Raw genomic sequence first — 21402 nt, 5'->3', positions numbered from 1 at the left:
AAATATTTGGTGTCTGAAGCGCCTGACATTAATTATTCATCTCCACCTCACTCAGCCCAGATTCCTGGACAAGTGCAGTTATAAAGGGATTAGGAAGGGACAGACGAGGGAGGATAGGCACGCACACCTGCTTCTCAAAGCAATCCACAAAGGCAACCAGGCTGGGTGGAGGCAGGGCCATAGGCCAGGCAGGTGGGTGACCCTACCAAGGTGTACTTGGCCCAACCACAGGCAGACCCTCGGCCAGCGGGGACAGGTGAGCTGCTCAAGCCACATCAGGGCCCCTTACCTGATCCTGTGCTCTGACACCCAGGATCACCCTTCCTGATGGGCATGGTTAGGGGCCACAGAGCCTTTTCTCCCTCCCTGCCCCTGTCTCCGCCCAGTGGTCTCAGACCACATCCCACTGGCAAGCACAGCAGTCCTGCCAGGATGGAGAGAGATGAAAACAGTGGATCTGTGGCAAGCAGAATCGGCAAGGAAATCCTCAAAGAGGCGAGGAAGCAGTTTTGGGGTTCTGATCTCAGAAAGGTCTTCTTGTCCGTTCTTTCCACTTTCATCAAGACAACAGTCTTATGATGGGTCCTCAAGCCTTTTGTCTGTTCCTTCATCCTGCTTCCCAAATGGTTCTGACCCTTTCTTTCCTGGCTCCAAAACCAGCTATGGTCTCCCATCGCATGTGTATCTCCTCAGCCAGGCTCAGCAAGATGTGGATGTTCCTACTTGTCCACCTTTGCTCTTTCTTCATTGTCGCCCCAAGCACCCCATGCCTACACACACACTCTTTACTGAGCCTCACACAGCCCTGTTATGTCCCACTCTGCAGACTTTTGCTCATGCTTTTCGCTCCATGTGGAATGTTTTCCATCTTTTAAGCCTATTTCAAGACCATTTTTCTTCCTGATCTTTCCCCCACCTACACCTCCTGTCTCTGGTCTCTCAAAGATTTCATCCATACCGACGTCAAGTAGCACGAGGGAAAACGAGATGCTAGGCACTGGCTAAGCTCCCCTCTGCTTCCCCCCCACCCCACCCCGCCAGCCCTCATCTCCCCTCCACACTGAGGCACCAACAAACTCAAGGCAGCAGGCAGGTCAGCAGCGGGGCCATTAAGCTGAGAAAACACCAAGTTACAGCTCTGTCTCCTATTCACGGCCAGGTGTCCTGACAAGCAATTCCCTCCCTGTGGCTGAGTGGCACCTCTATAAACCCTCTGACAGTTTGGGAGACAAACTCTGCCATCAATCAGAATGGAGCTATCAGGTTCACTTACAGCCTGTGCCCCCGAACCCTGCCAAGGCCCCCTCCCCCAAGTACACACAGTTCAGCAGCCAGCCTCACAGCCTTTGCCTCGGCCAGGCCCTGCCCAGCCCTGCCTGGTGAGTGTATGAGAAGGAAAGCAAAGGACCCATGGCAAAGCTGAGAAAACAGGGTACCAGAGAGCTGCCAGGAAGAGTCCTGGTTTCTCAACACAGAAAGCAGCCCTGTGGCCTGAAGTCCTCTCCTCGGCCTAGACCAGGACTCCCACCCCAGCAGAGCACAGCCACTGTGCTTTCCCTGACCCTCCATGTCTGTCTGTGCGCCACTGCCTTCGTACATCTTGTTATCTCTTCTCCTTCCTGGTCTACAGAACAAATGCCTGCTTATTCTGCAAGTCTGACCTAGCTCAGCCATGCCTCCTGCTAAGAACTCACAGTGCCTATGCACACAGTTGCTCCAGAAATACCCCAACATTCTTTCAACCTTTACTGAGCTCATCCACAGTCTGGCCTAGCACTGGAGACACAAGAGTTTCAAGATCTGATCTCCACCCGTGAGGTGCTGAGTGTGAAGACTTCCCCAGGTATTTCTATGTAGGTGTTCCTTCCTTGGTGTCCACCTAGACTTCCGTGCAAATCCAAAGTCATATTTAACTACATGTACTGTCATGGTCCCTCATCAAACTGCAAGCCCAGGTCGGAGTCACTGCTGTGGTCTCAGCAGCATGCAGCAGAGCTGGCCAGGCCCACAGCAGTGATGGCTAAAATGCTGATGGCGCTGTCCTGTCAGGTCCTGAGAGCCCTATGTCCGAAAGGAGGCGGAGGCCTCTCAGGATATAATCTTCCCTGTCAGACCTCAACCCCAGCTGGGCAGTGACGACCTGCCAGGCAGGACAGATAGCATGGCACATCTTATCCACCAAGGAAAAGGCCTGTCTCTCGTTTGTGACCCTGACCCCATCCCCCTGTGGAGACAGATGTTGGGAACCTCTCCCTACCCCACAGGTGTTCAGAACAGGCTGCTACTGCCAATTTCCCTCTTATGCTGCCCCAGCCTCCTCCAACCTCCTTCCCAGCACATTAAACTTTATTTTCTTAATGAAATGTCACTTGCTGACTTCTGGCAGAATCATAATAAAAAGAAACTGCCATAAAGCCATTTTATGCCGACAGCGTCCCCCCACCCCCCGCTTGGCACCCTCCCCCCACCCCCAGCTTTGAGAGGAAGGCTCCATAGCCGTTTTATGTTCTCAGCTGCTGGAACATCCCAAGCCAGTACTCAGAGGCAAGATGGCACACACAGCTCCTTTCCAAGCCTCTGGCTCCTGTTCCATGTAGCTTCGGGGATAACAAGCAAGCTGCCGCTCCTGCTGCTGCTATCTAGGGAAGGGACTCAGCTCCCAGGACCTCCAAGATGACTTGGAGGACCCTTTAGTCACCAGGGGAGGCCCCTTGCTATGACTCAACCCCAGCTAAAGTGGCACAATGTGCTAAGCTGCTGTCTCTAGGCAAACATGGCTGCTGGTCAGTGACACTCAGCAGAGTGGGTTCTGGGAGGGGAGGCGGTGTGAAAAATCCCTTCCCTCCAAACGAATACTTAGCAACAGAGAGGATTAAGTGCAAAAATGATAAGCAAGTCTAAATTTTATAAAAATGACCTCTCCCATAAACTCATTTCTTCCTGGGTCATCAAGGAGAAGAAAAAAAAAATCAGTGTTAATTTAATCAATTGATTAGGTGATCGATTGAGAAACTGGAGATGCCCGTTTACTGGGGGCACTAACGTCCTGGAACCCGAAACCACAAAAAAGGAGCCATCAATTTCCTCACCTGCTGCTTCTAACAAAACCTGAGCCCAGGGAGAAAGGAAAGTCTTGGGGCCCTTCAGAGGCCATGCTCTTGGGGAGGGGCGAGGGGGAGAGACAGGGGCAGCAGTTTCCGGAGAGTTTTACACTGGAATTAGTTACAGATGCAGTTACGGTGTCTTGTGTAAACGCCATCGATTGGGGAGCTGACAGTCTGGGGAGCTGCGATGCGGGACAATCAATCGGCCTGCAGTGTCACCTGCCACCTCGCTGAACAGTTGACAATGCAATTATCCAGTGTGGAGGCAGGGAGTTGGCGTGTGTCAAACGCACTTAGCCACTTTCCGGGCCTCCTCAATAACGCGTTTCACTGCCTCACGTCAGGAGAGACGCAGAGAGACAGACGCCGTTTAAAACCATTGATACTTGCTCCTTCTGCCTGCACTCCCTCTATCCCAGCTTAACAATTGTGTTCCAAAAGGCGATTAAATCCCCGTCAGTTGCCACAGGGGACAGAAGGTGCCCTGCTCCCTGCCACCTCTCCTCACCCCTCCCACCAAGCAACAGTTGGAACTAAAGGTGGTAGGAGCTAGAAAGCAGAAGCCCCAGCCCTCCCTGTCCCAAGACTGCCTCCAGCAGCTGGCTGCTCCAACATCTGTCACTGACCGGACCACGCAGCACGGCTACACCGGGGATGCTTTTAGTTACAGGGGTCCCCTTCTTTTGGGAACTAACATGCTAGAGGGGGCAGCAGCTAGGGGAAGGCCTAGTTCTCTGTGCCCTGGGACTCACAGTACCTCTCAGCTCCTGACCCAGGATCTGGTGATGTTTTAGCAGGCCACAGCTCATTAAAAGATCGGTGCCAGAGCTGTCCTCTCTGTGAGATCTCATCCCAGGCTACTGGGAACCAGCCTAAACCCAAGAGAGGAACTTGAGAAAGATGGAGTCACCAGGCCAGGATCTGGGGAGGGCAGAGACCTGCACAGCTGGGCCTCTAAGTACTGTCATTCTCCCTCCCCTCCACCTGTTTGATTCAAAGGGGCTCACTGCTGGATTCTAGCGAAGCATTTCCTGTCAGGGCTCAGACACAGCCATAGCACCCTCTAGTTCCTGTGCAGTCTCCTGGGAGATGTTTCCATCTTCCACACTCTTGTGCCTGCCCCCATCACTGTTACCTTATCTGAAACCAACCATTCCCATGTCTTCTCTCTAGCCTGTCCATTCCAGACATGATGGGCTCCAGGCTCCCCAAATCCAGCTAAGTGAACTTTCAACGGCAACCAATACAGGGGAAGGATCAAAGCTCACCATAAGTCTCTTTTTGAGGACCCAGGAGCTGGAGACGGGAAATGAGGAGAGGTGTGGCTCACTCATCACATACCTCCCTTGGCTATAGAAAGGAGCAGGTTTTTGTCCCAAGGGGCTGTATCATTGGGTTCTCACTGAGGCCTGCTGCTTTAGCCCAGAAGCCCTTTGCTCTGTCCAGGGCTGGCATGGTGCCCCAGAAGAGGATCTTTTTCTAACTGCTAAGCTCTCTCAGGGGAATGTTGGGGAAGCTCTAGGCTCCATGCTACCCTTTATGCGATTCTAATGCTGGGTGGGGGAAAGAGCAGTAGCAGACTAGCAACCCTAAGGTTCTAAGAGGACATCAACAGCTCAGGCACACAGCCCAGGATTTCTCCGAGAACTGGGAAGGCCACAGTATTTCCTACATACTGAAAATTTTAGGTCTTCCGACCTCTCTTGAAATCTTTATTTCCTTTAGCCTCTTAAAGAACTGTTTTTAGCTGGACCTACCTTGGTGCTTGCTGCCTGCTTACCTGTTCTGTCTTGTCTTTCATTTTGTTCTAGAATCCCAATTCCAAGCACTCCCGGGTCCGAGCTACCTAGGCTTTGCCCTCAATAGCCACAGATCCATCTTCAAGGCCTGTTCCCCTCGGCCAAGTGTCTCCACCAAAACTCTTGCTTGTTCCCTAGCTCCACAGCAGATTACACTCAAGGTAACAGATCTGCTCCATCAGACCAGTTCCCAGTAGGCCTGGTGGGAAGCTTGCTGAGGATGACGAAGGGGCCCCATTCTGGGAGGAGGGATAGGGGATGATCGGATACAGGAACTTATCTGCAATTCTTCAATTCTTTCATATCTAACAAGGACAGCAATCTCTGTTCTGTCAGCACGCACAGCGCAGCTTAAATGGGCCTCAGCACTCGCCCGCTCATCCTGCCTCTGCTCCCTCTCTCTGAAGTCGGCTGGGCAGCTTCTTCAGCCGGCGTTATCACTCCCTCTAACCGGTCTTGGCAGGCAATCTAATTCCTCCTGAAAAGGTCACCGCCATTTTAACTGCCTTTCAATCACATTAAGCACGCGCTGCCCGGCTTGCGGCCCGGCCCGCCCGGCGGGCGATCAATGCGCCGCACTGACACCAGCCCGCCTGGCGGGGCCACACCCAACCCCCCAAGAGTTGGGGCCTACCGGTCCTGGCCAAGGAGGGTAGACTGACAGATGGCCAGCTTCTGCAGCCGGGGTTTCAGGGGCAGAGGCAGTCAGGATCAACCAGGGCCTCCTTTGATGCCCCCCTCCCCCCCACCGAGGAGCCTCAGCCTCCTCTGCTCCACTGCGCCCCGCTCTCTGCCTCGTGGCCCCCGCTGATCTTGCTGTAACACAGCCTTTCAAGTCTGCCTGTCTTTTGACTGCACTAAGCTGTTTAAGAGGCGGCAGCAGCTTCTATCAGGCAAGCTGGAGCCATTCTCTGCAGATAAAGGCACCTCCGGCCCTGCTCCCTCTTCAAGCCTCACTCTCATTCTCGCTCTCCAAACCGCTCAAAGAAAAGCCCCCTTTGAACTCCCCTCAGGAATTCTTGAAAGGAACAACCTCACAGTGTAAACACTCAGGGAAAACTGACACCAGCCCAGGGCCTAAGAGCACCGCACACTGGCTCTGCAAGTGTGTCCCAGCGCAGGGGAAGGACCGTCAAATCAGCAGGCCCCGTCTGCAGCTGTAGCCCCTATAAGCCTGGTCTGGTGCCCAGAAGGCCAGGTCCAGTTCGGTGCCAAGAAACCTAAGAAGTTGCCACAGTGATGGAAGATGTATCTGCAGCTGCCAACAGAGTGAACCCAGAGCTGCGTCCTGCAGCTGACCCTGATGGGCCACCGCCAGACACCTGTGTGTCCCATTCCCAGGATCCTGGGGTTTTTGCTGCTCATCCTTCCAGGGCCTCAGACACTCTAGAGCTCCAGAACAGGACCAGAGTGACATGGCAAATAAACTTTCTCCAGCTCAGGGTGGTGCAACGGTTTAGGCTGATTTACCATCCTGCCTGATACCTTCACTATCCTGACTGACCCCAAAGGCTTGGGGAATGAGAGAAACCCAGAGGCATAATGCCCGACCTGGACTTGGAGGCCCTTCATGTGTCCAGTCTGCACTGCACGGCGCTATGGAGACCACTCCCTGGGACCAGCCCATGCAGCATGGCCCCGACAAGACAGAGACCCTCTTCCCGGCTGCTGTGAAGTTCCCCAGGGACCCACCAGTACTCCCACGGGTGTTGCCTGGAGAACTGGAGGCAGACAGGAAACAGACTGGTTCACTCAATGATCGTGAGTCCCAGGGCTGGCTGTGCTTGTACAGAAAGCGGAGAGCTGGAGGCCAGGAGGCAGGCTCTTTCCCTCTTCCCCTGACCAGAGCAGGGGAGTCTGACAGGAGGACATGACCCTAGGCAACCGGCCAGTCTACTGTATGACCTGGTTGTGGGGGGGTGGGGGGGGAGACTTCCACTGGGTGAAGCCACATCCCTCCAAGGAGCTAGGAAGGCAAAGGAGCTGTGCAGTGCCCTGAGGACCCCTCTGTAGTAACAGGGGCAAGCCTAAGGGGAGCAGGGAGCAGCTGGGCCCAGGCCCCTCTTGCTTCAGGGCAGAGGGCGCCAGGGGAGAAGGGATGGGATCAGAGCTAAAATTAGATTCCCCAATGAAGCTCATGGGAGGTCAAATTTTGCCATAACTCACTCTCTCCTCTGTAACTGATTTCCCTGACGTGGGGCTGAGGAGGAGGAGGAAAATCCAATGTGTTTGCCTGGAAGCCCTCAGGGCCCCCAGTGCTGGAGGTGTACAGCAGGTTGCTGGATTCTCATTTATCAGCCTTAAGAGGGATGGAGTGATAAATGCATAACCGTCCCTTTAATATTTTATGCAGGTGCTAACGCAGCTTGGCTGTCACCTTCAATGCATCACCCGAGGCTGAGAGCCCCCCTCGTCACTCCTAGCTTGCAGCCTCAATTCCATTTCCCCACCCAAATACATCCATTTTAATATGCACATCACAGGCAGGCAGCACGGTCACAAAGGAGCCCCGCCAGCAGCAGTTCCCACGTGGTGGAACGGATGACCAGCCACCAGCCCTGGCCTCTCGGCTCCCAACGGATGGATACCCAGCAGAGGCCCGGCCACCAGAGCACCAGTGCTTTACATGTCAGCCGCCTGTACCTCGGAAACCACCTTCCAGGAGAGTGGTGGCCCGGATCCGCTTCTGCCCGCACCACTCATATTCCTCAAAGCGGTTGCTGTTCTCGTGCTCGATATCCACAGCATCATCCTCGGCCATGCAGGAGCCTTCCCTCTGTGAAGAGCAAAGCAGGACCATGTGGGTCCCAGGCCACCACCACCTGCTCCCCCAGGTCTATAAGAAAGAAGCCTGGCCCCCAGGCTTTGGTGGGTCATAACCCAGCTCTCGGCTCCTTTCAAGGAAACCAATCCAAAAGTCAAAGAACCTTTGCCTCTTCCCAATAATTTTCTACTGGAGCCCCAGGGAAGGAGTGAAAGTGTGAAAGCAAAGGAAGAGGATGAAGAATAGAGAAGCAGCAGCTGCTGAGACCACACGGGGACCCCAACACAGCCCCTAAATCTGGGGGCAGTCAGCAGCTAGTGTCAGGGAAAGCGGGGGGCGGGGGGGGGGGGGAGAAGAGGTAGGTAGGGATGGCCCCTCTACCTTCGAAAGGCAATGCTCCACATGCCTACTCATCTCCTGCTCCGATCCTGCCAGGGGGCGGTTGCACAGGGGACATACCTGCCCTTCATCTTGCTTCCTCCGTTTCATTTTCCCAATCCGAGCTGCATGGAGAAACCGAAAACAAAGCACAGAACAGGCAAAAGGTCACTGGAGCTCCCAGGATCCCAGTGGAGCTGACACATCCTGACCTCTTGCCAGCCATTTAGCCCTTTTGTTCAGGGTCTGATCTGGCCCTCGTTACGCAGCACCTCTACTCTTTGGGGACTGGGTCTCACCAGGAGCACCTGGGGAGGAGACTGGTGCTGGGCCAGCAAAGTGTCTACTCTTTGGCCACAGATGGCTCAAGTTCAACCCATACCTTCCTACCTGTAGTGCTTAGTAAGTCCAATGAGCAAAGACTCGAAAAGTTGCTAAGTATCTGCCCACAAGGCCAAGACCATGGGTTCTCTTAGCAAACATCTCTTGGCTAGAACCCAAGGTCCCTGCCAGAGGGCCAATTTGTCCTTCTGTTCACTCATCAGCTAAAACCCCTTTTGTTCCTATGCCAAGGGCCCTGAGGCACTGCCCTTAGTGTCCTACCTAGAATCTCTCAGAACAATTTTCTCTCATGTCCACTGGTCCCATTTAAAAAAAATATTTTTTGTGGAATGCTTCATAAATTTGCATATCAGCCTTGTTTCGGGGCCTTGCTAATCTCTGTATCGTTCCAATTTTAGTATATGTGCTGATGAAGAAAGCAATTTACTGGTCCCATTTTACAGAAGAGGAGACTGAGGCCCAATCATAAAGGTATAGAGGATCTGAGTCAGAGAGTCCAGGGTACCTTGAGAGGACAGCCTTCACTATGCCTACCCAAACCTGTTCTATCATTTCTAATCAGTGCAGGGGGCTGGCAGGCCCCCAGGCAGACGGCTGCCTGCCATGCTGTCCCACAGGGGCTCAATTCCAAAGTGCACACTGTAAGCCCCCAGCACTGCTAATTAATGCTGAGAGATGCAATCATTTCTAATTAGCTCACTAATCCCTCTCTGCAGCCCTCCTGTCACTGAAGCAGGAAGGGGTCAAAACAAGGGACTGCCACCCTCCCCATGCAATAGCAGGAGGAGAGATAGCCACTCTGAGATCAGACTGACTGGGGTCTGTGGGAGCCAGCCAGGGAGAAAAAGGTTCCCACTGCCAGGCCAGGAAGAACTTTCTCATGGATATTGAACCTGGTGGGAAGCTCTTGAATGCAGTTTTGGGAGGGGGACACAGGTGAAAGCTGATGTTCCAACTTAAAGCTTCAGCTGTGTATTAGGCTCAGCATCAAATACCTTACACAAAGTAACTCATTTAATTCTATATTCAACCTAAAGCAAGGCTGCATTATCCATTTTAATAGAAGTCACTTAAGACTCAGAGAGAACAAGGCACTTGCTCAAGTAGCTAAAAAGTGGCAAAGACAGGAGAAATCATGCCTGACTCCACAGGGAGATTGCTCTTCTGTCCTGAGTACCACACCCACCCCGACTGATTGCAGCAACGAAGACTGATCCCGGAGTATGCTAGGGCACTAAGAATATGCACATATACCTCTTGCCTGTTTGGAGGCAGGGAACCACTCCAACTCCAAAATAGTTGCTCTAGAAAGACCCAAACCAACTGGAAAGCCATCACCCCACCAGAGATGGCATGGAGTTTGAGAAATCTTGATCTGTAGCCTGGCCTGTATCTTCACTTTCCTGTGCTCTCTCTACAGGAGAGGGGACTATGTTCTAGTATCCACCTTAATTTTGTAGACAAAGATCTAGATCCCTTTGCCTTAACTGTCTTAACACTTGGTATTTCAGGCCTGAGCCACCTTTGCACCCTGCATCGAGGGCTGGGATGGAGAAGGGATGGTAGACATCAGAAGGGCAAGGGACCCTAATGGTTCTTGAAGCCCATAGGGAGCAGTGTGCCAATACGAAGGGCCTATGACAGACACTGACAACTGAATAAAGAAATGAATCTTACAGATCTGCCAAGGAGAGCATGATACTGGGCACTGTTCTTGCCCAAGCCACCCAGGACAGAAGATCCTGTATAATCCCAGGAAAGCACCTGATAGGCTGAACAGCATCTGAAGATTCTCAGATAAGCAAGGAGATCTGGTTTAACTTGCAATTCATCAGGTGCCTGGGTGGCTCAGTCACTGGGCCCCTGCCTTCTGCCCGGGTCATGATCCCGGAGTCCTGGGATCGGGCCCTACATTGGTCTCCCTGCTCTGAGTCTGTTTCTCTCTCCCTCTCCCCACTGTTCCCCCTGCTGTGCTGCCTAATAAATAAATAAAATCTTAAAAAAAACAAAAAAACAAAAAAAAAAGTAACTCGCCATTCATCTTTTAAGTCCTGAACTAAGCCTACTAAAGTGTGGTCAGGGAAAGGTCTGTGTTTGTGTAAGGAAGCAGCAAGACACGGTCACAGAAGCACAGGTTTTGGAGGTAAACTTCAGTTTAAATCATGGTTCAGTTACATCCCAGCTGCACGATTTTAAACAAATCACCTTTACCTCTCACAGCCTCAGTTTCCCTATCTACAAAATGTGTTACCACCTTCTCAGAAGTGTTAGGATTATGATGATTAACATGGTGTCTGCCTATGATGAACGCTTTCCTTTTCCTGATCAGGGTTCAGCCAGGCAGCAGAACCCAAGTGGCAGGAGCTGGGGATCCTGAATGGCCATAGCCTCACTTACACACCAGCTGGCCCAGAGACCCTAAGCCCCTTATAGCCAATACCCAGATATACCACACCCTAGTCAGCACAAAAAGCTAGGTTCATCCAATTGTGTTCAGCAATAGTAATGCTCCAGAGGTTTGAATCCAAAAGGCGGGGGGGGGGGGCACCAGGTAGTGCATACATGATGTGCTTTCAGAGAAGGCCTCTAAGAGCTGTCGAGCCCACGCTGATCACCTTTGTGAAATGTGGGCCGACTGATAACTCAAAGAGCCCTGGGATGAGTTAGTTCCTGTTGCCGTGGGAACTCCAGATCTCACTGCATTGTCAAGTCTCAGCAGAGAGGCTGTATTCACACTACTGGGCACTGATTAAAAACTGGAAGAAAAACATTCTCAGCGCCCTGCCGGCTTGTACAGTGAGGTCCCAGCAGTTTGCAAATTCAAAGCTGAGCTCCCGAGTGGAATTGTGTAGCTTGTTCCTCATTCTCTGGTACTTATTGCCCACCAGGGTTCTTGAAGGCCTTCAGAGAGGCGTGGGCAAGAACTGGAACCATAACCTCCATTAGACAGACGGGGAAACTGAGGGCGGCAGCCCTGGTTAGCACAATCTCAGGCGCAGTGACTGCGACGAAGCCAAATGGCCCCAATGTCGAAGAGACCCAGGCAAGCCTGGAGCTTCAGGCAGTGAGGGAGGGAGGAGGCCGGGGGTGGGGCGGAGGGAGGGGCCGGGCAAGACTCACCATTCAGTCGGGTTTGCCGGTTGGCTCGCACTCGCAGGAAGGTCTGGGAAAAGATCGCGGACAGAAGCAGGGCGGGGGGGAAAAAGAGAGGAAGAAAGCGTCAGGCACAGCCTGAAGCCCTGGCCCCCGCCCCAGCGCTGGACCCCGGTCCCGGCCTGCCCCGCCCCAAACAGCCCGTAAACAAACCTACTTCCTCCCTCCCGCCGGCCCCCCTGCTCCGCCGGCCGCTCCGGGCCCTCGGCATAGCCGCCGGGAGATGCTCTAACGGGACCCCGTGGCCGCCGCACGGTGCCGCCCCAACCCCGGTCTCCGGCACTCCGGGCCCTGCGGCCGCCTGGCCGGCGAGGGCGGCGATGCGGGCGGATTCCCCCCGGCTGCCCGGCGGCGGCGGCACCTCAGCTCCCACCGGCGGCGGCGGCCATGTTGGCCCTGATCACGTGACCCGCTGCCGTCGCGCGCCGGGGTGAAAGTTCACGCTTGGGGGGGGGGGGGCGGCGGCCGGAGCAGGACCAGGACCAGGAAACGGCTGCTCGTACTCCGGTAGTAACCGGCTGGGGCCGCCTTGGGGTCCCTCCCACCTTCCGCAAAGCCAACCCGTCCGAGTTTTAGCGACAGCCGGGTCCTCCCACCGCGTCCCATTCCCCCTTGCCAGTGCGGGTCTCCTTCCGCCCCAGAGCCTCGATCCGGCCCCGGGTCCCGGACCCCGCCTCCGGCGCGGCCAGCTCTTTGCTGGGGAGGAGGCGTCTCGATTCCCCATCTCTGGGCGATCCCATTGAATGCCCCAAACTGTCCCTCCCCCACCCCCATCCCCCAGCCTTTCTGTAAACCCGTTATTCGAGGATTCCCATTTCAGCTGTCTGGAGGTTTCGTAGGCACCGCACGTCCATGCGGCCAACGCGGAACTCGACATCCCCAAACAGCCGCTTTCCACCGGGGTGCTCGGTTTGGAAGTGGATACCACCATCCACTCAAGTGTGCCCATACCGGAAACTGTGAGAGGTGTCTTTGGCCCCGCCCTCCTTCATTCCTCACACTCAGTCCAACTCTAGATGCCACAGGGTCTATATTTAAAGGACTCTTTAATGTTCCCTTCTCCACCTCTGTGTATCTCCTACTCAACTTTCCAGGCCTAAGCAAAAATATCTTTTCCTCCCGTTAGAGTACTTCCATCTCTAGCTTCACTGTAGCTCATACAAATTCTTATGGTGGACTGACCACTCCAAGGTTGGGGCCATGTGTCAGTCATATGGGTGAACCCAGGGCCCTGTGTAGCGCTTGGCATGGCCTGTTTCTTCAATGGCTACACCTGCCTTGGATGTCACTGCTCTAGGTCATAATCTTGTGAGTTCTCAAAATTTGTCTCTCATCTGGCCTTCTGGTCTTCAGCTTCTCTCTCTGCGACCCATCCTTCAGACTACACAGAATGTGATCTTTGTATTGTACAAAATTGACCCCCCATTTATTTAAATCCTTCGATGGCTCTCAACCTAGAAGATCTGCAGCATGGCATACAGGCCTTTTTTCTTCAGACTCTTCTACTACTTTTGCTCTCTTCCTTTGCCCACTTGGCACTCTACCTTTGCAGGGCTAATGGTAGTTCTTTGAGCACTCTCTGCCCTGGACTCTGGGCTAGATTATCCTCCATGCTTCCATATCTGCTGCTTGGTTGAGGGTTGTTCACCCTTCAGGACTCTAGGAAGGCTTCCCTTTTCCCCAAAGGTTGGGTTAGTTGCCTCTTCTGAATTTCCACCATCCCTTGGCTCCCCTCTGATCTTGTATATTGTGATTATTTACATGTGTGTCCCTGCTACTGGGGGTGGGATTGTCTCTATCCAGTCACCCAGCACAGGGTCTAGCACGTAGAACATATCAGTGGGAAGGGGAAAAGGAGATTTATCAAGGGAAGCCCCTGAGTCCAGTGCAGGGATGGGAAATAAGGATTCAGGGCCAGACATTACAGTTCAAATTCTGACTCTGTTACTCATAATTTATCGGTTCCAAAAAAAGGTCATATCCCCTTTCTAGGCCTGTTTCCTTAACAATAAATTGGGGGCAACAAATTCTAGCCTGCCCCGTTGCTATGAGGGTAAAATGAGGTCATGGTTAAGGGGGTTAGGTAATCCAGTGGGGGCTAAGTATATGGGAATCCAAACCAGAAACCAGTACCCCATGCTTTCAAGACCTAGTTTGATGATTTAAAAAACAAAAAACAAAAACCATAATTGACCAACTAGTACATGCCAGGTGTTGTGTAAGGATCAGGAGATGGAATACCTAGCTAGTCCCTGGAGTACTTTCAGCGTCACATTCTACCAGTTTCCCTTGTATTTTACATGCTAACAAAACTGAACAGCTAGCATGTCCCCAAGTACATCATTTTGTGTTACATCTCTATGCCCTTTGCACACAGGGTTGCCTTGAAATGGCAGACCTTCCTTGTCCACCAAAGTGAACTCCTACTTGTCCGTGTTCAGTTGTTAACCTCCTCTGTGAAGCTTATTCTGATTTGCCCCTCTTCATGCTGTGCTGTCCCAGAAACTTACTTAACTGTCACAGCACTTAAACCACTGGCTATAATTATGTATTTGCAAATCCAGTCCCTTGAAGGCAAGGACACTGGGGTGAGCATGTTTGAGTATAAGAAGGGAGTAAAGAAGGATGAGACAAAGACCTTGCCTTGGAGGAACTCCCAGTCTAGTGAAACAGTCATGCTCATTGTGATAGATTAAATGTGGCCACAGTTCTTTGTGGTTCCTTCTGTCAAGAGGTGCATTTCTTCATCCCTTGACTATGGCTTAGCCTTGTGACTTGTTTTGCCAAATTGATGTATGAGTTCCAGAGTCCAGAGTTCCAAAGGCCTCAAGAGGCTTTGCAGTTTTGGTCTTTGCCTTCTTGGTATGACACTGCCCTGAGGCTTCCAAGGAAGGAAGCTGATCTAACCTATTGGAAGATAAGAGGCACATGGAAGAGAACCGAGGCATCCTGATCTCCCAGAATGAGAGGCTTTTCAGCCTAGTCAATCCTCCAGCTGAATGAGCTACATAAATGAGAAAAGGCCCAATCAACTGAAAAAAACTATGAGAAACAGCACATTGTGTTAAGTCACTAAGTTCTGAGATAGCATGTTATATGTCAGTAAATAATGGAAGCATAGCTAAACAGGTGATCACAATATAGGATGATAAGGGCAATCATAAGGATATACAGGGATCATGAGAAGAGATAGCTAATCCAGAAAGGCTTCCTGGAGGAGATGGCATTTGGGCAGGATATTGAAGGATAAATAGAAATGTGACACAGTGGGGTAAAATAGTCCCATTAGAAGAAACCACATGTGTAAAAGTGTGCAGGCAAGAAAGGAATGGCACGGACATGGAGGGAGTGATTGCCATTAATTCTGTGCTAATAGCCCATAGGGTTCATGGAGGGCAGGTATTCATTAGGAATGGCAGCTGGAGATCGGGGTTGAACCTAAATCACAGAAAACCTCAGTGCCAAGCCTTAGCATGCCATACCTATGCCTGATGGTAGTTCTTTTCCTAGTTCGGCAGGTGCTGAGGCTGACTGCTGTGTAGGATATCCCCTAAGGACAGGGCTCTGTCCATCCCTTTTGAATGGAACTCTTGGTGCAGAGCCTTGTCTCCCTATCACACCAGAATTCCCTGGGGTTGGGTCATTTCTCCACTTACACTAGGGTTATTGGGTGAGAGCAGTGTTTCCAGGGGCTCACTGGGCTGACTCTCTAGAACCAAGGTTTATGAGAGTGGGGATTCCTCCTCAAGGCTGGCACTTTGGACTATGCAGTTTGAGTCCCATATAGAGTTATAGAATCCCTATAGAACTAGGATGTTACCTTCAGGTCCCCTCTTGCTGTGATCTCTTGGGACTGTGTGATTACTCCCTTCCTGTTTGCCCAAGCCACTCCATGGGCCACATCTGTCTGACTCTCTCGGGTCTGATACCAAGGTTTGGCAGGATTGAATCATTATTTGCTCAGGGGATCCTGGTTTTGAAGTCTGAAGTCTTCAGGGGATTTGGGGCTAGGTCTCAGGGCCCCCATGAAATGAAACCACATGGGATTTCTCTTGATGAACAGGATGCTTTAGATGTGCTCAGAGCCCACCAGAACCCAGGTGACCTTAGCATCACTCCTTAAAACCCATCTGTCAAAGGCCCATTCCCCGACACCTGTTCCTTCTGGGTTCGGTTAGGGGCACTGGATGCAGAGCAAACCAAATACAGTTCAGGCTTCTCTTCTCTCCTCCCAAGGATGGGAGGAGTTGGCACCAGGCAGCCCCCTCTAAGCTCTCATCCACAGGGGCTTCCTTCTGACGCTCACCCAGCCCCTCCTCACCTGGTATCTGTCTGAGTGGTGCAGGTCATCGGTAGTGGAGGAGTGTGGGGACGCTGTTGGGGACTCTCCTTCTCTCTTGATGGAAGCAGACAACAGGAGGGACTGGAAGAAGAGAAAGGACATGTAGCCTCGGGCCAAATGAGACCTGCAGTCAGTCAGTCCCCTAGAGTTCCCAGTCCACCAGAGCTTTGGGGAGAGGGGCAGAGAGGAAGGCTGAGGGATAGTCTCAGAAGGCAGGCAGGCATTGGGGCCCTGGGGGTGTGGCTGTGGGAGACCATGGCTTGATTCTAGGAAGGCGTAGAGATCTCCAAGGGGGTCCAAAGCTCCCAGACCCCAGGTAATCTCTGCCCCAGTGGGGCAGGATGCCTTGCTCTCCCCTAATAGGCTGAGATGATACATGTTTTGTGTTCCCATAGCAAGTAGAGACTCTGGGACCCCCCCTCCTGGGGGGTTGGGGGTAAAGCCACACACCTGCAGCCCTGTCTGCCCCTAATACAGGCTGACGGCAGCCCCGCTATGGAGACAGTAAATTAAATAGTATGTATGAGTTTCCCACATGCAGCTAGGGATGTACGCTGGGTCCATTTATCCCAGCGCTGCGGCAGTGACCCCAGCAAGAACCCCAGCACAACTAACCCCCCCCACGTCAATCCTGTGCGGCCTCTCCTACATGCGCCCGCAGTTTAGATTAATAAACTGTCTGCTTTACATTGTGTGCGAGCGCCACAATTCTAAATACCACATGGCACGTTCAGCGGGCTCTTGCCGGCTCTTGCCAAGGCCTGTTCAGCTGCAAACGGGGCTTGGGCGGGGGGCCTGGAGGCCTGCAAGCGATCCCGACTTCCTTCCCCCACCCTCTCCAGCCTGCACAGCTCGGAGCCGGAAGCATACAATTCCCTAGGAGGCCTCCCCAGCCTAGAAACCATGCCAAATCGCCAGTGACAGCCCAAAGAAAGCAATTTGGGAAAGATGGAGCAGCCATTTATCCTTCATCTCCGACCGAGCCTTAGGATGTGACCTGCATGTGGTGGCCAAGCTGCACATCCTCAGGCAAGGGCCCTGGGAGGGGAGGGGCGCCTGCTGGCCTGGCAGGGTGCCCTGACTCAGCCTCTCCCCAAGGAGCTGGTGGAGGAAAGAGCCCGGGAAGGGCCTGCCACTTGGAACCCTTTCTTCGCCCAGCCAAGGCCTGGTGCCGACTGCGGTGTGCTTTTGGGCAATGTCCTTCTCCTTCTCTGGTCCCAGGGAGGACGCTGAGGAGGGGAAACGATGTGGGGGTCCCTGCCCCCCGCCACGAGAAAGCTCGTTCTTGTGTGCTTTCTCTCTCTCTCATTCTCTCTAGGTTAGAAGCCCTTAGAGGCCCAGCATTACACCTGGGGCAAGCAGAATAAAAAAAGGTCACTGGTGCTTTTTAAACATGGACCAAAAAGCAGTAAAATGTGTTTTGAAAAAAAAATCCCAGCATTAAATCATGACTTTTTGCCTGGCTCTTCGCCTCATTAAAAGTGGCCTTTTGGAAGGTAAAATTATCATTGTAAGCGATAAGATCTTTAAGAAAATAATTCACGGCTTCTTCACCCTTTAATATGATAGCCGCCACCGGCTAATTTTTTTCTTAATGGCAATGAGGCCATCAATCTTGTCTAAGGCCCCCTCGCCCTCTCCCCCTCCTCCCCCCTCCTCCTCTCTGTCCTCTCAGTCTCTGGCTTGAACCTTCTACCTCACTCCTCTTCCACCCATGGCCTGCTTCCCTAAAGCCTCCGCCACAGGCAGGGGACAGACCCTGCAATGGTCAGCTTTGGGGGTGTGAGCAGGAACCTGGGAGTGGGCAAACAGGGGTCCTCGCCTCGGAGACTGATTATCAACACTCCCGTGTCGGTGGTGGCGGGATCCACGCATGTTTTAAGACTTCCTGTGTGAGTGTTCTGAGCTCCGTTGTGTGTGCGTCTGCATCTGTGCGGGGCCAGGTATGGACGTGGATAGCAACCGTGTTCATCCTTAGAGCGCTGGCCTCTCCGGGGCCCAGGGCCCAGCCCTGGCAGCTGTGCTCAGGTGCCAGGTGTCAGCGGCCGGCCTGTCTTCCTTAACCAGAACCGCTGAGTGCTAGAGGCCAGGCCAAGCCTCACGAGTGTGGCTCCCCACCTGCAGGGTCCACAGCTGCATGGCAAGCCCCACCTTTTCTCTTTAGAGCCAGAAGGGTTTGCTTACTTGGACAGAGCCTACATTAGTCTCTGCCCCACGTCTGCCCAACTTTCTGTGGCGAGTGATTTCCTGAATAAAGGTGCAAAATCCACTCCCACCCTTTCTGAGGCCTCCAGGGCCAACCCTTACAGGTAACATTATCACTCTGGCTCCTTTTCTCCAAACTGCCAGATGTCCCCAGTGCCTTTAAGACTTCTCAATGCAGTGGCTCCCTTCTCCAGACTTGCTCTCTTCAAGTGCTGACCAACCCATATGTTTTGGAACTTTTCTTCCCTTAGAGTCTACGGTACCAGGCTCTCCTGGGCCCCTCCTAACTTGTGACTCTTTCTCCTCTGCCCCCTTTCCTGGTGCCTGGACCTTATCCTGACCCCCCCCAATGCAGGGGTCCCCAGATTCTCATCTTGGCTTTTGCTCTAATTTCTTTGTTCATGCCTCCAGACTGCATCATTTCTGAAGCTTTAACCCTCACTCCTCATTCCCCATAAAAAGGGCCAGGGATTCCTGTCTTTATGAATCATTTTGAGAACTCGTAAGGGAAGAGTTGCCTTACGGAGGGTGAGAAAGGGGACAGTCAGTGAGTAGGGTCTAGTCCTCCTCCCCAGGTCCCCACTCCCTCAAAATCATCACCTTTGGGGAAGCAGTACCATCTGCCTCTGGGGCCACCTATGGGAGTTCTTGGTACAAATCATGTCATTGTGTGAGGCCTCTCTGGCCAATCCTTCAAGCCAGCTACTTGCCCTTCATTTTTCCCTTTCTGCGTCTGATACTCTCAAACTTCTCTCCCACACTATCTGTTTGGAGGCGGTAGACGGTCCCCCCAGAAGAACCCAACATTCTCCCTGGCTCCCTGCTGCCCTCAGGACAAAGTACACACACACACACACACACACACACACACACACCCAGGGCCTGGCTTCTAAGGCCTTTGTGTGCAGTCTTGACCTGTACTTCGGTATTTTTCTTTACCTGCTATAGCTCACTTTCCTCCTTTGAGTCTTAGTGTCTAAGCACCCCATGTCCCCAGGTCATTCTTTAGCTTTGACCCCTGTCCTGGCTGGAAGAGGAAGAAGTCAGATGAACATACTCTGGCTCACACTCAGACTACATACACATGCACACACACACAGGCGCACACACACACGCTTAAGCACACAGGGCAGCCCTTGGCCTCAGGCTGACGACCAAACCCTGGAGACAGTTGGGGATCCAGGAAGAGCTCCTTTTCCTCAAGAGGAATCAGTAATGGGGAGGCCTAGATTAGGATGGGTAGGAGGAAAACACACAATTGTCCACCTACCTTGGGGGTGCCTGGAGCCATGGCATCCTTCAGAAGGGAATTCTTGCTGCCAAGAAAGAAGAGAACAGAGTGACCATCCCACTTACCCAGGGCGTGCAAGAGAAGAATAGCAAGAAGACCCCAAAGAGAGAAGGCACGGCCAGCTTAGCCCAGCCCTGTGCAGCCAGGCTCTACCAAGGCCACTCGACCCCAGCTGGCCCTGACTAGCTCAGCCTCCATCAGGGACCAGTGGCAGGAGCTGGCTCCTGGGAGGGGGACAGAGACACTAGACCCGTGGGCTCCCTCATGAATCTGAGGAAAGGGGCTTTACCTGCCTCCTGGTATCAGCCCCAAGGATTCTGCATTCCCGGATGCCCCCTTCCCTCCACCTCCTGTCCCCAGCCTTCTCCTAGCTCCTATGGGATTGGGGTGATGGAGCTGACATGGCTCTTGTCAATTCTCCCTCCAACATGCTGCAAACTGCGTTAGGCCAGGAATGATCTCCCCCTGATTCAATTTGTCAGCCCCAGGCCCTCCGGCATCGGGCGCGGCAGGCGGGCGGGAGCTGGGCCCTGAAATATGGTGGGCGGCTCAGAGCAGGTGGGGGCGGGGGTGGGAGGTGATGGATGGGCTGTGGGGGAGGCGAGGACTGTGTTTAATAACAAAATTGGTATGCAAGGCCACATCCCGCGCTAAGCATGAGTGATCCAGAGCCACAAAGTATTACAAATCCCTGCTAAACAGATGCTGACAATGGAACAAGACGTATCAAATCAGATCCACTTCAGAAACATTAATATCCCTGTTCCTGTCCCTCCCTCCCTGCTGCCCCCACTGTGCTCACCACATCTGTGCTCCCACATTCACGCACGTGCACTCACACACACATACAAATACATGCACACAGAGGCGCTGTCTGATACGTGCAGGAGACAAGACACAGCCCATTGACATAGGGCCCCTGCACAGGCGCGTGCAAGCTGTGCAGGTAGAACACACGCACAGGGCTATCCATGAGGCACAAAAGACACACACACCCACACCCAAGACACACGTGGACTCACAGGGCAGGGCATGGACCCAGGGGACACCCACAGGGTCAGACACAGACAAACCCAGTGTGTGAGCCAAGGCTTAGGCAGATTCAGATAAAGGCATCCGTTGTCCCCCAGGGGACGTTTGGCAATGTCTGGAGACCCTTCTGATCGTCACCACTGGGGGCAGGGAGTTTGCTACTGGCATCTGGTGGGTGGAGGATATGAACCATCCTACAACATATGGGACAGCCCCTCACAGCAAGGAATTATCTGGCTCCAAATATCCATAGGGCTGAGGTTGAGAAACCCTGGCCTAGAGGCAAAGACACACATATCCACTGTCCATAATTCTGTCCACAGTCACGAGGCTCAAACACATAAAAAAAAAGACCCATTCACAACAGTCTCCCCGACCTGGGTGAAGAGCTGCTCAGGCGCCAACATCCACAGAAATACATGTGTAGATGCAGACACCCATGTGCTCAGATACACACGTGCAGACACATGTGGACACACACCCACACGGATACACACATCTCCGTGCGGAGACCACCAGGCTCAGTGAGAGCGCGAGCCCAAGGTCTGAGTGTAAACACAGCGCTGTCTGTCCATGTGATCACATGGTGCGGGCATCACAGACTGCGCAGGACAGCCAGACCAGGTTCCACTCAGTTCCACTGGGTTCTTGAACAGTCCCTGAACTCCTGCTCCCAGCCAGGCCCTGAACTAGGCAATGGGGATACGGAGAGGAGACAGAGCTTCTCTTGAGGAGCAACTAGTTGGCGACTTTATGATTTTGAGCCTTCCCTCACTCCATCAACAAGGACTGACATCCCATTGCACCTGCGTCTGGACAGGTCCAGGAATGAGGCATCTACTGAAGCCGGAAATGAGGCATCTGGTAATGAGGCATCTGTAGATGGAGAAACGAGGCATTTACCCTGTTCTCACTGGACCCCTGGCCTGAGGTCTGAGCTTTGTCCGGACAGGATCAGGTTGGGACGGAAAAGGAGAGAGTGAGCAATGATT

The 21402-nt window shown here is 53.0% G+C and overlaps 1 protein-coding gene and 1 non-coding gene across 6 annotated transcripts in view; both read right to left on the bottom strand.

The window, feature by feature from the left end:
- RNF220 (ring finger protein 220) overlaps positions 1–21402 on the bottom strand; it is a 217608-nt gene that overhangs the window by 6688 nt on the left and 189518 nt on the right. For 3 of the 5 annotated variants that reach the window (XM_044238071.1, XM_044238075.1, XM_044238073.1), the window contains exons 3-7: positions 19358–19403; positions 15862–15963; positions 11508–11550; positions 8049–8170; positions 7547–7679 (exon numbers count right to left, since the gene is read on the bottom strand). In XM_044238071.1, coding sequence (XP_044094006.1) covers positions 7547–7679; positions 8049–8170; positions 11508–11550; positions 15862–15963; positions 19358–19403 — 446 coding nt within the window. Of the gene's footprint in view, positions 1–7546; positions 7680–8048; positions 8171–11507; positions 11551–11697; positions 11888–15861; positions 15964–19357; positions 19404–21402 lie in introns of those variants that run through there. The other 2 variants (XM_044238072.1, XM_044238074.1) reach the window with 2 other exon arrangements.
- LOC122901567 lies at positions 8699–8809 on the bottom strand. The gene has a single exon (XR_006383570.1). It is a non-coding gene; the product is annotated as a U6 spliceosomal RNA (small nuclear RNA).

The sequence above is a fragment of the Neovison vison genome, chromosome 2 (assembly GCF_020171115.1).
Source record: "Neovison vison isolate M4711 chromosome 2, ASM_NN_V1, whole genome shotgun sequence".
In the NCBI taxonomy this organism is placed as follows: domain Eukaryota; kingdom Metazoa; phylum Chordata; class Mammalia; order Carnivora; family Mustelidae; genus Neogale; species Neogale vison.
The sequence above is the reverse complement of the archived record's forward strand: the minus strand, read 5'-3'. Positions and strand labels throughout refer to the sequence as shown.